This window comes from Meles meles, chromosome 2 (genome assembly GCF_922984935.1).
Source record: "Meles meles chromosome 2, mMelMel3.1 paternal haplotype, whole genome shotgun sequence".
Lineage (NCBI taxonomy): Eukaryota > Metazoa > Chordata > Mammalia > Carnivora > Mustelidae > Meles > Meles meles.
Genome location: NC_060067.1, coordinates 195,713,193 through 195,729,226, shown reverse-complemented (window position 1 = coordinate 195,729,226; position 16,034 = coordinate 195,713,193). Strand labels below are relative to the sequence as shown.

General features: G+C 50.6%; 1 protein-coding gene across 1 annotated transcript in view; it reads right to left on the bottom strand.

Moving 5' to 3' along the window:
* Nucleotides 1-16,034, bottom strand: part of ENPP6 (ectonucleotide pyrophosphatase/phosphodiesterase 6) — a 111,901-nt gene that overhangs the window by 14,408 nt on the left and 81,459 nt on the right. The window contains exons 4-6 of the mRNA XM_045997003.1: nt 10,234-10,375; nt 9,332-9,511; nt 6,200-6,337 (exon numbers count right to left, since the gene is read on the bottom strand). Coding sequence (XP_045852959.1) covers nt 6,200-6,337; nt 9,332-9,511; nt 10,234-10,375 — 460 coding nt within the window. The remainder of the gene's footprint in view (nt 1-6,199; nt 6,338-9,331; nt 9,512-10,233; nt 10,376-16,034) is intronic.

Sequence of the window (16,034 nt, the reverse complement as noted above, 5' to 3'; positions counted from 1 at the left end):
ATTGGCCTCCCTGAGAAGCTTGGGTCTGGCTTAGCTGCCTTTCTCTCGGGCAGGAGTCCGGAAGATCAACAGCGAGCGCCATGTTTCACGATCCTTCAGCAGGCTGGGGCACCATCCTGGCTTTCTGAGCACTGTGGCGTGAGGGGGACGCTGTCTAGGAGAGGCTACGGGACTTAGCCGCTGCAGCAGCGGGGAGGAGGTAGTGGCAAGAGCTGGTGTGTCCCACACCTGGGCTCCAGCTGTAGGCTCGCGGAAGCTAGACTTGCCACCACTGGTTTGAACACCTTCCCCCTGTTGAAGTTTCTTCTCCAGCTACTGATAATGAGCCCAAAGGGAAGGCCTTCCTGACCCAGCAGACCTCTCCGTTTATTTGGTTACTGATTTACAGATATAAAGCAAACGGCCTGGGAAGAGTAACCCGGAATCAACCGCCTTAATATGTATTGATTCATTTAGTCATTCACGTTCCACAAACATGCTCTGAGCCTCTGCCACGTGCCAGGTTCCACGGAGGAAAACGAAGGCGGAGACGCCACGGGGGCTGCCTGCAAGGGGTTTCCAGCCCAGGAAGGAGGGGTTCAAGGGCAGATGGACAAACGCAGTCTGCAGGGGAGTGATTCTGGCTTTCGTGGGAATTCCAGGATGGAGGAAATTAAGGGAGAGCTGGGTGTTTCCTGGGAGAGCTGGTGTTTGAGCTGGGCTACAGGACGGGTGGAAGTCGAGGAGGAAAGGGCACCCCGGGGTTCTGACTGATGTGACCAGAGCCCGCTGAGTACAGGCTGATTTTTTTTAGGTACAGGTGTCCCCCGCTTTTTGAAAGTTCAAGTGACACCACTTTGCTTTTACAAAAGAACTACCTCATTGGTAGCTAACCAGAAGAAATCCGAGGAGGGTTTTCGCTTCTACGAATAAAGGTGAAAAGCAAAAATGGTGTTCAGCATTGGGTTTTCATAGGGACCTCGTGCGGCCAAGCAGCGGTGGGGGTGGGAGGGGGGAGCACCGACCAGCTCCTTCCCTGGAAACCACATTCAGCAGGAAGCCACCAGAGCCTCAAACTGTGTCTGTGAGCATCTGTGCTTTATCTCGATTTATTTTGTGCGTCCATAGCAAGATAGGGACCTAAGGTATTGAAAAAGCCTAAGAGGTGATTTTCTGGGTCTGGGAACGCTCAAAAAATTCTTCCATATGAAGTAATGGTAACTGTCTTGGCTTTGCACCGCGTCTGCCTACGAAGGGTTTCGGAGGGACACTCTGCTTCTGGACAGAGGGGGCGCGTGGCGGGGGACGCTGCCTATAGATGGAGGATGGAGTGGGGGGTGGAAGAATGCACTTGAGTTTGGCGGAAACTGCCCCTAGCATTTGCCCCCTTTGCATTTCCCTGTGTTGTTCTTGACCATCCCGTATGCCGAGGACACGTGGGGCCCGCCTCCTGAGGGCCCTTGGACCACCGCGTCAGGAGGAAACCATGTCCAGCCCCACTGCAGATGCCCCTGGAGGAGGGAGGGGGTAGAGCAGGGGTGAGGGAAACCTCAGAAGAGGACAGGGGAGTGGGGTGGCTGGTGAAGGGTGTGGTCTTTGACCCCTGGCAAGCACAAGCAAAGAGGTTCCCACAGTGACCAGGTCTCAGGGAGACAGGGAGGGTGGGGGCAGCCGTCTTGAAGAAAGGAGCCTGGCGGGTGTGCCAGGCCGGGGCTTGGCCTAGGTGGGTGGCCTGGGTGTTCCCACCCTTGGTGTGTGGTCTGTCCTCTGGGAACATGGACGCCTCAGATCGCCGCCCTTGCAGGGGGAGCTCCAGGGCCGGGGCTGGCAGTGGGTGGCAAGCCAGTTCATACACTAAAGAGCGCGGGAGCGGGAGCAAGCTGCGGCGAGCCGCTGGCCGGAGCCGGCTTTCCTGCGGCAGCAACAGTGGCCACGCAGGGAACTGTGCGATTCCAGGTGACCGGCTCAACCTGCTTCCTTGTCTTTATCTTTTTCGGGGACAGCTCTCTTACGGGCCGTTTAAAAAAAAATAAACTCAATAATGTGTTCCCGGTAGAGCAGCAAGGCTTAGAGTCTGCAAAATGTAAAGCAAGAGCAAAAAGTTGGTGTTTAGATGGGAACCACATCGTTGCCAAGGAAGCCGAGTCTTGCCTGTTGCTGAATGGTGGCCACAGGGGGAAAGGAAAGGGAGATGGGATTCTTTCTTTTGTTGGCCCCAACCAGCACCGATTTGTCCTGACTCAGCTGTGTTTCTAATCACATCTAACTCAGAAAGAAAGCCTTGGCTGCTCAAACCCAGACCCGGAGAGATTGCTTTCAGGCCTGAGAAGTTGGCCCCTGCTGCAGCCCCCAAGTACGGTCCAGCACGGACACAACCTCTCATGTGCTGTGCGCTGCTGTGCAGGTCGTGGAGCAAAACACAGCCTTCTTCTACCGCTGGGGAGAGACTCTGCAAATAGCTATGGGGGGAGACGGAGAGCCCAGCACCAAGCGGGAGCAAAGATGGTGAACGGAGTTCTCGATTCTCTGTGTCATGTAAGTATATGACCAAAAGAAAGATGTAAAAGAAAAAAGACGGAGGCAACAAGAAAGAAATGGACACTTGTCTCTAGGATTTTTCAGAAGACAAAGAGATAAAACCCCATGTTCTATCAAGGGATAATCTGAAATTATAATTTTTACCTGTGAGTCTTGAAAAAAAAGTCTGAATTCAAGGATAGGAGTCAAAGGATAAAGGTATTCATTCAGTCTAGGAAACTAAGGTACCAAAAGGAGGGACTGCTAAGACAGCTAATCTCTCTCGGGACTCAGGGACAACCAGGATTTTTCAGAGAAACATTTGTGTTTTTATGTGACAGACACTCTAAGTTACATTAATGTAATTGATTGTGCTTCCCTCTTTGAATTGGCTGCTAGGAAGCTCAGAACCATATTTGTGTTCCATGTTCTGTTGTCGTGTGCTATTTTCAGGACTAATAATATCCTCGATGCAGAGTCACTGAGAGGAACAGAAACAGTAAGGGAGGGAGGGAGGGGACTTTATTCAAAATAGCTATTACTGTTGTCATTGACCAAAATTTTAAGAAGAAATTTTTCCTAATGGATTTATTACCTGCAGAAGGGAAAATGACTTTATGTTCATGTTATTGAAACTGTGGGGGAGGAGTCATTGTAAAGCTTCTAATGAACCAGTAATGATCAATAAAGATTTGTTCTATAACACCCATCAGTAATTAAAGCAGGAAGAGAGAATAACACTGATAGTCCCGATATTTAATGGGTCAACACTAAACCTTTCAGAATCTTATTTTTTCACATCTTATTGATCTTCCTTCTGGTTTCTTTCTTTAAAACCAAAAACACTTTCTGCTTCAAATATTTAAAAAATCACCCCAAATTTCCTTTTTGAAAGAATTATATATTTTTAAAAAGCTTTTCAAGTAATCGTCAGCTGTTAGGCATTCTTCCTTTCTGTTCTGGTGGCTTCTCCCCTGCTTCTGAAGCCATGCAGTTAACTGGGGAGCCCCCGACTTAGTTCTGATTCACACAACATATGTATGTGTACTGTGTAATTACAAAAGTAATATAAGGTAACATAGTATATAACATAGTATATAGTACGGTATGGACTGGCTCTCAGAAGACACACTGGGCGGCAGGCTTCCTGCAAAAGAGCAGGTATGTGGACCCTCAGTGCAGAGGGGAGGGGCGCTGGGAGGTCCGGGAGGCAGCAATGAGGCCCCATCAGCTCTGTGGCTGGGCTCTGTGAGTGGCTGCCGCCAGCATGTCTGTCCTTGTTCTCTTCTCACCTCCTCTTCTTTGCATCTAGGTTTCAGGGACCTCGTGTGCCTCATTCCGCAGCCTCTAGATCACATTTGTCTTGTGACTGTGGCTGCGGGTCGGTCCACATTGTAGCATCGTGCTAGAACTTGGGACCAAAGTGGACTTGAGGCAGGAATTTTCTAGCCACACTGCTAGAAACTGTTAGAAACTGCTGTTTCTGGATGAGACCTACGAGGAGCTTGCTACTGGGGTCTGGGCAGAAGTGGATTAATGAATGGTGCAGTTAGAGAAGCGTTAATCATCAGGGCTTCTCACTCTCATGCATTTCTTCTGAGTCCCTACACCTGATTTTATACTCATAATAACATATTCTTTTCAAATTTTATAATTGTCAGAGTTCCATGAAACCAGTATCGGCCTCTGATTCTGGGGTTATATTTTATGCTCCCCAATAAAACTAAGAGACATATAAGAAGAAGCCATACCCTTTCTTTTCTGTTTGGGATGACCTGAAGGGATGTGATGGCTGGGGCTGCAGCAGCCATCTTGCAACCCTGAAGAGAAAGCCAAAAGAATGGCAGAAGAGCCGACTCAGGGTCTTGATACGACTGATACAACTGAGCTGCTGGATGAACATCAACTTCTAGTTATATAAGGTAATAAGTCTTCATTATTTAAGGCACATATATTCAAGTGGTATACGAATGATAACGAGGAGCATCTTGCTGATACCTCCAGATCCCCCACCACTGTGTTTTAGTCACTCCCTGGAAAAACATGCATCTCCTTGCTGGATATGCTACTGCTAAGACTCTTACCTTGCAGAAAGCACTCAAAGCTAGAGCAGCTTTCCTGGTGCTCATCCTACCCTACTGGAGGCTCTGGGGCTTCTCCTACTGGAATGGAGATGGCATCTCATTAGTTGTGCCATGTCTTTGGCTTTGCCACTCTTCCCATCTAAGACGGCTTTCCCATAAATTACTCCAAATCACCTCAATCGCCCCTTCCTACCATGAACCAGCTTCCCAGTGCGCTTGATTTCAGCTAAATATGAGAAAGGAAACAGGAGAGGCACATAATCATGCTAAGAAATGAGTGCCAGGTACCCAGACTGACCCTCATCATCTCTTTGCTTTGAACAAGTCAAAGTCTTTCCACCAGAACTGAGAAACTTTCAAAATGCAAGCCCTGTTGAGGACTTGGGAAAGCTGGCTTTCCGGAACATGGCCATGTATGCACCTAGCCAGGTGACGTAATCGACTGCCCGTGTGTTTGTGCAAAGCTGTGAGCAAACCACTGTGCATGAAAATCCTGGGAGCCTAGAATAATCTCACCCCAGGAAAACATCAAATGGTGTGCTAGAATGAAGAAAGAAGCGTGAGGAGGCAGAGGGACCTTCTTGGATTTACACTCACATGGTGTGGAAGCTGAAGTCCGCTAATTCGGTGGGCCCCACTGGGCCTCAGGGCTGTGCGGACTGACAGCTCTGACGGGGTCTGTGCTGTTTCCTGGGTGACCAGATGCTCCTCTCTGTGAGCACACAGGAATGACTCAGTCCTCCTCAGTGAGCCGACTGCAAGTCAAGGAACACTCATTTTTTCACACCTAGGTCCCTAGACTTCCATCCATTTGCCTGATTCATGTTTCTGCTGATCCTCTCTCTGGCAGATAAATGCTAGTCCTAGGCCTTAGATCTCATTGGTGTCGACCAACGGCCGCCAGGTGTCAATACCTGCCATTCTCTTTCATCCTGCAGGCTGGTCTGTTTGGAGAGCTGTCTCCAAACTCTTGGCTAGGATAAGCCACGCCCTCTCCGGGTACCGATTCTAGATGGGCCTTGACCCCTTTCCCCGGAAGGTGGGGACGGGGCACACCAGCCCGAGATCAGAGGTTGATCGGAGAGCCCAGTGAGCTTGCCGTCAAGGCAGGCAGGCTGGAGCTGCTGAAGTCCCTTGTGTGCGAGGCAGTGAGGGTTTGGGGCCCAAACGCAAGGTAATCTCCTCTATGAAATCCAGTGGGGGACCTGGATCTCTGCACTTGTGTTTGCCAGACATTTCTCTTAAAGGTGAAAGCAAAGTTGAGCATCTCCTGGATTTCCACTGCCCTGAAGCAACTGCTTTGGTTCATGGTAATTGTTGCACTTTAAACTGAATCAGTTACATTGTAAGCCTGGGTAATTGAGTTAAGGGCAGTTTGTTAAAATATAGTGAGTCTGGAGCCACGAAGTCTGAACAGTGGCTCTGGGTCCACGTCTGCCGCTGTGCGTCTACAAAGTCACCGGACCAAGGCGACTTGGGCCTCTAAAGATGGGAGCAAGGCCACGAAGGGAACTTAAGTGAAAACAAAATCTTTAAAGTACAAAAGCGAAGTAATTATTTACCTTTGGGTGTTTGACAGAATTTGTATAATGAACATACTGTGGTGATTTTATAATTACCTCAGTTATGAACCATCCTTCGTCGGCCACTAAGGTCAAAGGGGAGACAAATTTCCCTTTCTTGTAGTAGAACCTGCTCGGTATGGCTTCTTTCTCGTAGACAGTCATGTGTTCCACTCTTCTCAATTTGTCATATATCTGCAGAGAGAACAAGAGTCACCAGTTCGGCATTCTCTTTCTTAACCATATGTGAATATTCACAGCACGTGGAAGAGAGGCAGAACTTTACAGACCAAAGAAATGACCAAAGCACCTGATACGTTTGACTACACAAGAATGAGGAACTTCTGTATGTCTCGGAAAATAAGGTGGGTTCATCTCTTAAGGCTGAAGATCCACACATCTTGTGACCTAAAAAGTTAGCCACGAGGGACCTAGCAAGAACCCTTCACACTCGTGCATCAGGAGACACAGAGAGGGACACAGACTGCAGATGAGAACAGCCCAAATGCCCAGCAACCGTGGAAGGTAGAAATGACTTGTGAGGTTCTCTGGGGAAATACTATACAGCAACGAACAGGGACGGATTACAGCTACACAGAGCACCTGCCATCATCTCAGGGATCTCAGTTTGAGAAGACAGAATGAAGCAAGTTGCAGAAGAATACAGACAGAATTATTATTATTATTATTATTATGTGAGGTTTGAATAACTATAAAACTAAAGAACATATGCAGTAAAACTATAAGGAGAATTATGGAAATGATAACTCAATACTTTTCAGTATTATATAATAATTTGTCTACTCAACAGTTAATAAACAAATTACAAAAGCTTGTCTATGTCAAAAACTCTGTAATAAAATTAAAAGGCAAATGAGGGGATGCCTGGGTGGCTCAGTGGGTTAAGCCCCTATCTTCAGCTTAGGTCATGATCTCAGGGTTCTGGGATGGAGCCCCGCATTGGGCTGTCTGCTCAGCAGGGAGCCTGCTTCCCCCTCTCTCTCTGCCTGCCTCTCTGCCTACTTGTGATCTGTGTGTGTGTGTCAAGTAAGTAAATAAAATCTTAAAAAAAAAAAAAGGCAAATGAGGAATTGGTCTACCTAATGTTAAATGTAATTAAGATCAAAGAAAGGGGATTTGTCCTTTGACTTGACCTAGAGCACATCTTATCTGCACTTGAATCCTAAAAGTATTAGTAATCTGTCTGCCCTTCATTACACTGCTAATTTCATGATGAGGGTGTAAACTCTGCACATATTTCCAATATCTACCAGCCGCTTAAATATTTATGGCTGGCATTGAAGTCAACGGACTGATGTTGACTCATTGGCCCTTAGTCCAAGGAGGCCCATCTTCCTGGGTGGAGTCGAATATCAAATTGAGTTTTTCAGTTCACATCTGGAGAATAATTAGCCTTGAGGCTTAGAGCAGAGCATTTCTGATGACCCCAGAGTGAGGATTTCCTACTTGAGAAAATCCATCGTTCTTAAGGGAAGTGGGACGCATCTGCAGCCAGATTTCGGATGCGTGAGAAACCCGATGACACACACCGGGTCACACAAACTGTCACGCCTGTCACATGACGAACTGTCACCCAAACACAGCCCCCACTCTGGGATAATCCACCAACTGCTTCGGGCGGCTCGCAGCCTCCTGGCTAGACGTCATGTTGGAAGAAGCTCTCCAGCTCGTAAGCTGCCAATGCTCAGGCATTCTGGAGGCAGCCCGTCCCCCGAGCGCCAAGCTGGAGACACAGATCATCTTCCTCGCCAAGGAAACGACTTCTTCGCAAGAAGCCATTTTCTGGGGGGCCTGCCAATGTGTAGAGCATTCCTCCTGGCTTTATACTGAGGGATTTCATGAGCTGCCGTACAAGTGGTCAGCACCTCTGCTTCCCGACCACGGAACTTGAGAAAAAGGGGCGACCACCTAGGAAATGGGACGAGGCTGGGGAGGAGGGGCACTGTTGGCAACTGTGTTGCTCCATCCCCAAATGGACAGATCCCAGACTTTGATATGGGAGTGGGCAGGAGGAGGCCGAAAGGACCAGGGGAGAGACGCTGGCCTCCCGCGGGCTGTGCCATCCATACCAGTGAGCTTCCACGGTCCTCCACAGCCATGCCATGAGGATGGGTGGAGGCATCAGGCTCCTGGGCCGGTTCCTGGCACCTGGGGTTGGCGCTGCCACGGACTGCAGTCTGCGCCTCCCCCAAGGAAGGGACCGGCCTCCTGGTCCAGAGCACGAAGTGTTCTCTGGGAGCGGGTGGAAGTCCCAGAGCTTGCCCTAGAATGTGACAAGGCAAGGGGGCCAAGATGCTGCTTGTCCCTCATTTTCTCTTCATGATTTGCCAAGTACTGCGATAATTATGGTTCGGAGAGAGGGTAAGAGACGTCTCGCCATCTCAGAGTGCTGAGCAGGGCAGTGTGTATGGGGAGCACCCCCTTGGAAATGCCCCCCTGCAATGGGGATCACTGTAATAAGTGGCACAAATGTCGTCCTTGAGGTGGGCCCAGCACGGTTCTGTGGGTTTCTAGCAGCCCAGGAGGGCAGCTCTGATGGTATCGCCACCCGCGTGGACTCAGAAGAAAAGCAGAGGGGCCGGGTCAGGGAGCCATGGGTTAACCGTCCGTGATCAGGCAGGGATTTGCACCCACGTGGCGTGCCTCCTTAGATAAGGAGCTGACCCACGACACGCACAGCCTCAGCCCCTGTTCATTCATCACCTTCGTATCTCCAGTTCCCTGAAGAAAACTGATCAGATGGGCAGCTTTGGTCCAAAGAACATTCTCTGCATGCATCTGCTCTCCCCGGGGTTTGCCTGGGACATGCCGCATTTCGGCCAATAAGAACACAGCCCTACTAAGGGCTAAGAGCGTAACATGCCAAGCACCCCACATCCTTTATCTCATTTAATTTCCACCAACATCTATGGAGCAGAGTCCCTCACGCCCATTTCAGAGAAGAGAAGACAGACATGGGAGGAGGGGCAGCTTGGCAGAGGTCAAGGGAGCGTGAGGTAGGTCACGTGCCCTGGGCAGCCCAGCTCTCGGCATAGCTCCCTGCTTCAGCACTGAAGCAACAGGGCAAAGCTCAAGTGTGGAGCCACGGGAAGGGGGCGTGTTCCACTCCCTCCCCCTCCCAGATCCCCCCCACTCCATTCTTCTCCCTCCCATCGGGGAGCTTCTTGCCTCAGAGTGTTTCCCAGAGGCTGGCCAGAGGCTCACGACGGGCCCTCGGTCCTTCACTTGCTGCAGGTCGTTCAGGCTGATGTACTTATTCAGCTCGATCACTTTGTCCATCCAGAAAATGTCGGTCATCCCGTGATCGGAGAAGATGATGACATTGAGGTGCTCCTGAAGCTCCCGCTCCTGTGGGCGGACAAAGGCCATCAGGACAGTGACCCGGCAGAGACGCGCTCACTCTGGCAGTTCTTGTGAACTCTAAGTTATGGGGCCAAGGATCCTCCCTCACTCATAGACTGAATCATCTCCTCTTCTGTCCTGATGAGACCAGCTGGACGTCATCGTAGAAGTACCCAGAGGGGGGTAATGCGAGAGAACACTCCCCTTTCCAGGAGTGCTAGAAATCATCCCTCCTGGGCTGGAGACCTTCGAGTTACTTTGTCTGATCTCCTCTCCTTTGGCTCTTTCAGCAGACCTGTGTGGTAAGATGGGAGCTGTCACTCCCCCATTCCACAAACGTGGAAAATAAAGCCCAGGAAAGCTTTACCCTGTTGAGCGTCAGCAGGCAAGGGGGTGGCAGGATCAGGGACAGAACCCAGGTCTGGTCTCCATGCCCACTTGCACCTGGTTCACAGACTTACTAGGTCTGGTAAAGAACTGCGCTAGCTAACAAGCCAGGTGGGACGCCCATCCCGTCATTTCGGTCCTGCTGGGCCGGTTGTAAAGCAAGGGATCCCCTGGTGCCTGAGGAGGGGTTGTGTGAAGAAAAGAGCCCCATCCCAGCCTGGTGCCGGCCTCGTCCACCAGGACCAGCGAGAAGGGGGACGCTGAGGGCTTATGACAGCCAACAAGGCAGGAAGAAACTGACAAGAGGGGAGCTCAGCCTCACGGTCCTTGTCGCCAGTTACCTGGATCCACTTGGTCATGTACTTGAGGACGGTGTCCACAGCCTTCAGGGCGTCTTTCCGCTGAGGCGACGAGGGGCCGTAGTGGTGGCCTTCCACATCGATGCGCTCGTGGTATATGGCTGCCAGGTCCGCCCGGCCACTCCTGGAGGGAGCAGAGTGAAAGGGATGTGAGTCAGGGAGGCCCTCAGCAGCTTTCTCCCCCTCCACCCAGCAATCCTCTGTGAAAACCCGGGGTCCCCAGACCCCTGGCCTGTGGACCAGGCAAAGCTGACACCTTAAAACGAACATGGTGATCGCCAAGGGAGAAACATGACCGCCGCATCTGGGCATGACAATTCTGAGCTCCTCTGTGCAACAGTCCGAGAGCATGGTCAGGGGACATTTGTTCTCCAGGCTCATGTGGCATCATTGCTCATCATGCCCCAAGAGCTGGAAGGGGCGGTAACAGGCAGGGGACAGTTCTCGTAGCTCTACTCTACCGTCCGCTGTTGTCCTAAGATCAGAACAACTAGAAGCAATCATTTGAATCACGACTGTTCGATTATTGCTGGACCTGAAGGAGTTGTCTAAGTACGACAGCAGACTGTGTGTTCAACCCTGGCAAGAAGAAGAGTAAGCTTTTCTAGCACGGCCTGGGGGAGGCAAACAGGTCAGCGTCCAGGGCCTGCTGTCAGCAGACACCAACGTGAAGCTGACCCTTCATAGAGTAAATGAAGGGTCAGCTTCAGTGTGGACATAGAGTGAATTCTAACAGTCCACACTTCCGTGGGTCCCGGGGAGACCCTGGTTCTGGAAAAACTCTCCCTCTTGGCCAGAGTGCTGATGATACTGATAATGGCCGAGTACTAATAATCCAAGCCCTTGATGCTGGGCTAAGAATGACCAGGAACTAGTGACGTCAACCGGAGTAGGAGGCCTGCAGAGTCAGGGAGGGGAGAAAAATGCCATGTGAGGTACCTCCCTCCCTCACACAGTGCTTTCCACCGTGCCCCCACCCCAAGCTTTGCCCACGACTCCCCCAAAGCACCCAAATGAAACAGTGATCGTGCTGATGATGACGCTAATGATGGGAGCAGTTATGGTAACTGACAAAAGTTGAAGCAACGCAAAAGAAATTCAAGCTAATTCCTTTGCTTGCACGTTACAAAAGCTTCTAATTAATACTCTTGGTGGATTGCCTTATTTCTCCCAAAAAACCATATTTTACGAGCACACACACCAATGAGATGGCGTGGTGTCTCCTGATGAGGCTGCCCCAACACTTGGAACATGAGCAGTAAAGGAATGTGTGACCTCAGAGCCTGCTGTGCCTTGGGTCTTGCAATCCACAGAGGAGGGAAACTGCCTCCCGGAAGTTCCGAGAGTGTGGTTTGCATGGCCAGAGTTAAAAATAGCTCCCACTCTTCCTCCAGGTCTCAGGGGAGATGGTGCCTCTCCCAGGAAGCTGGCTCTGGTGCCCCAGGCTCAGCTGGGCGGCCCCCCCGGTGCCCCTGCAGCTCCCCAGGCTCATCTCCTGATAAACGCTCTTCCATGCTGGGCTCTAGTTGCCTCTTGATGACTCTAAGCTGTGAAGCTCTTTGGGGGGATGGCGATTCATGCTCTGGTGTAGCTCAGTTGTAGCCCACTGCATTTGGCATACAGTTGGTGCTTTATAACAGCTGAAAGTATACTAATAGTAAGTGCTCCATAAATGACAGTTCCTCTGGGTCAGGCACTATGTTGAAGGCTTTTCCTTCATTATTTAATCCTCACAGCAACCGTTTGGGATAGGAATGCATTGAACAGAGAGCTCAGTACAGTTGCCTGTATTACACAGCCAGTGAGAGATGGAACTAGGACTCAAACCCGCATTGGGCTGACTACAAAACCTGGACCACAACCACTAAGAACTCAACGGCCCACACTAATGGGGCAGCATTCAGCTTATCCTTCTTGTGGAAATGGTCCTTATTGTCTTATAAGAATCTCACCCTTCTTGATGGATAATGTGCCATGTCTGTGGGTTGGATTGTCTCGGATTTCCGGAACTACTATGTGAAGCATCCCTACGGAAATGCATTTTTACATTTTGCAGATGGGGAAATAGGTCAGAAAGGATTCTAGGATTTACTCAAGGCCTCACAGAGACATAGCTAGACCTGGAAACGTGAATCTCCAAGATCAGAACATTCTACCAGCCCGGGGTTTTGAAAGTCCGTGTCTACTCCTTTCACTGCACGGGGGACGGTTTTCAGACAATATCGCGCCTAGCATCCTCCTTCCTTATGGTCCTGCTTGCCAAGAGGGCATGCCCTTTAATGATGCTGTGACGTTCTATGCATTCCCTGAGGGGCACTTCATTTATGTTTTCAAGGGGACATTTGTTTCAAGTTAAGTGAAATTGCTGGTCGGGTGTTTTCTTCTTTTAGAACACAGCAAACCGGCCCTTCCTTAACAAATACCGTTACCACCCTCCTCCGCAACCGGGACCGGGTCAGGTGTTTTTCAAAAGTGATATTACCATTATTCATACTCGCTAACGTGTGAATGACTCACCCACCTATAGATGGCAGAGAAGAAAAAGTCACCGCAGGGGCCCACAAGGGTGTGGGCGGCGGATAAAGTGTCTCGCCAGGAAATGGCACTTGCATACACATCCCTAAACTGCTGTGAGGACCGTGTTCGTTACACGGATAAACTAATGGACGCCGCGCAACCTTCCAGAAAATCTCGCCCTCAGATGAGCCTTAGCCTTTGCGTGTTTTATGCACTTGCCCGTGTAGCTGTCCAGATGTGTAGGTTCACACGGGGTATCCCGGGTTCAAGTGAGCACGCTTCCAGGGTGGGGCTTGCACGGGGGAAACTTGCACAAACGGGCTGACAGTTGCTTTCAATTTCAATGACATGCTTTTAGGTCACTGCAACGTAGACACTTCCCCTGAACACAGCAGCCCCTTGGCTGGTCTCCTGCAGGCTCTGCGCCGTACCCACAAATCTCTGTGTGATCGGGAAGCTAGTGTCACAGAGTCGCCTGATGGCTTCCTTTGAAGGAGCTGTCGACCCCAGGTGCCAGAGACACTGGATTTGGGATGTGGGCGAGTCAGGGATTTATGCGGGCGCCTTTGGAAAAGATTTCCAGGTTGGAGCTCCGTTGATTCGTTAGGGACCCGAGTCTTCAAGGGCTGAGAGCTCTTGTCTGTCTGTAGTTCAGCGGACAGACTCTTGGTCGGCAGCTGTTTTCCACGTGGATCTGGCCTCCATCACGGGTCAGCTCATTTGTAATGGAGCAGTTGGGTGAGGAGCGACGGGTGGAAATGCCTGCAGACCTGTTGTTGGCCGTTTATAATTTATAGCTTTAGGGGGTCCAGGAACCGAGCCTAAGGACATGTGGCTGTCGGCCCAGTACTTGAGAGCTGCAAGGAGCCCCCAGCCCTAGGGTCTCAGAGACACCCAGGTCCCCCATCATCTTAAGATGCTGTCCAGATCTCTTTTCAGTGTAAAAGTTCATGACCTCACATCCATTTTCCTGATTGAAGTGAGTTGGAAAGAGAAGACTTAGGGAGAGAGAAATGGGGGGCAATTCAAAGGGATGGTTGAAGTTATCAACTGTTAAGAAAAATGATCCAAAGCTTAGAAAATAGGCCCCCAAACAGCTGCCTGTCATGCCCATGTACTAAAAGACAGGTGTCTAATAAACTTACTTAGGGGTCACCAGATTTTATGACCCACTCGAGCCTGGACTGTGTAAACTTAGCTGTTAATCCGTAGGAAACCAGTCATATGAAGGTTATTTTCTCTGATGGAGAAAGCAGTCTCAAAGATCATGGTCTGATTGTCTTCTAAGTTGGGAAGCATTTTGGCTTCTCATGATAATCGTAGGCCATCGTCCTCCAACATTGTTTTCCTTCACACGTGTGCTTCTCACATTCTCCTTTCAAGCAGCCGGGTCATCCCCGGATCCCATCAAAAATAAAGTGATTTGAACTTGGGAATAATTCTTGTATACATATGTACTGAGCACATGACAGAAGTTAGTTTTGAAGATAACACTTTAACAGGCCACTGGAATTACACACATCTGGGTTCAAAGATGGGAACCTTGCTATCCGGGTGGTATTGAGAACAGCAGAAATATCTGGAAGCCTCGACGTGCCATGTGAAAGACCTCCACAGAGCGCTACTCTGGGTATGAAACAAGCTGCTGTCTGTAAAGTGCTTGGCACACAGCAATAGGGAGGCAAAGGGAAGGGGATGCCTTCCTCTTCTCTCTTCCTTCCAGATGCGGCCGGACGGTGTCAGCCTGTGTGCTGAGCCCCTTCCCTTAGAGTCCACGGGGAGCAGGGACAAAGGCCAGGACATTTGCACCAGCTGCCCTGTGGTCTGTGGAAAGAACCACCTCATCATCCGTCCATTCCTTTATGGTCGCCAGCAGCCACTGACGTTCTGGGATCCTAATGGAATTCCTCTGGAGCTGTTTCCTGTAGCCTGGAGCTTGACAATGGACAGGGGCTGTGTCCACTGCTCCCATGGCCCGGCTGTTACTTGACCAATCCTTTCGAGAGGCTGCATCAGGCGTCTCCTGGGAGCAGCCTCCTGGCCCCTCCAGGCCGTCAGGGCTGCCCGTGGCGGTCACCACTGTCATAACTGCTGCCCCCACACCCCGTAACCCCAGATGAGCTACTCACGCCCCTTTTCCTGCCAAAGCAAGACTGGCCTACAAACAGAGCTTCCAGGAGGAAGTTCTAAATGATGTGATGGCAAACAGCTTCCTGTTGTGGCTGCGTGGGCGGGAGAATCGCTTCGCTGTCCTTGTGTGCGGGGTCGTGGCACCTGACACGCCCGTGACTGGGGCCGCGTGCTGCTGGACACGGCAAACAGCGGGCAGACCACAACGGCTGCCAGTCCAGCTCAGGCCCTCATGAGCCCCGGACCCAGCACGGCCCCACAGGTGTGACTTGAAAGGAGCCATCCCCTCCAGCCTCTCCATCTGATTGGGTTTCGGGGCCCGTCAGGGGTATGGGTGCAGACCAGGAGAAGAGCTGCGACGTTGACTCTGAAACGTCCAGGCCCTTCTTGCTCAGACCTGGGCTCTGGCTCCACCGCCTGCTAGCTGTGGGCAACCTGAGGCAATGAGCATAGCTTTGGGAGAGTCAGCCCGCTCTTTGTAAGAGGGGGAAGACGGCACCTGCGCAGTCCAGTACACGTGACAGCAGAACGGGTCGACGGCAATGGCGCCTTTGACACAATGCTAGCCCGTGGGTGCTGAAGACATGAATTCTCTTCACCTTCTCCTTCCTTCTAGGCTAGAGGTTGTCTAGGTGCTGAGGTGGCATCTACTGTGGATATGACTTGGGTCAATAAAGCTTTATGAGGCCTGGAAGACAATGCCCAGATCAAACACGGAAATGGGACTAGCCCTTCCTACAGAACCGTGCAGCTTCTTGACTGAGCTGGACCCTTTGCTGAAATGCTGTCCGTAGGTCAATCTTAACTGCCTTCTGTAAAAACGTATCTATCCTCTATCCCATTCTTTCTGTCTCTCAGACTAAAAGCAGAGTGGACAGAGACCCTCTGAAAGCAGTACTGATCAGGAAGAATGCGTGTGTGCCTGTGTTTGCACACTCGTGTGAACTCTAAGCACTCTCCAAATGATAGCTAGGAATTTGAGAGAGAGCTGAGCAGAAACCACGAGGTAAACTATGGAGTCCAAACTTTGCTCCTGGTTTGCGGGCCATCTGATGGAAAGATAAATAATTAATAAGTCTTTGCCTAACACACAGAGCAAAAGAATTCATAATGCCTTTGAGTTGCATTCTTACACG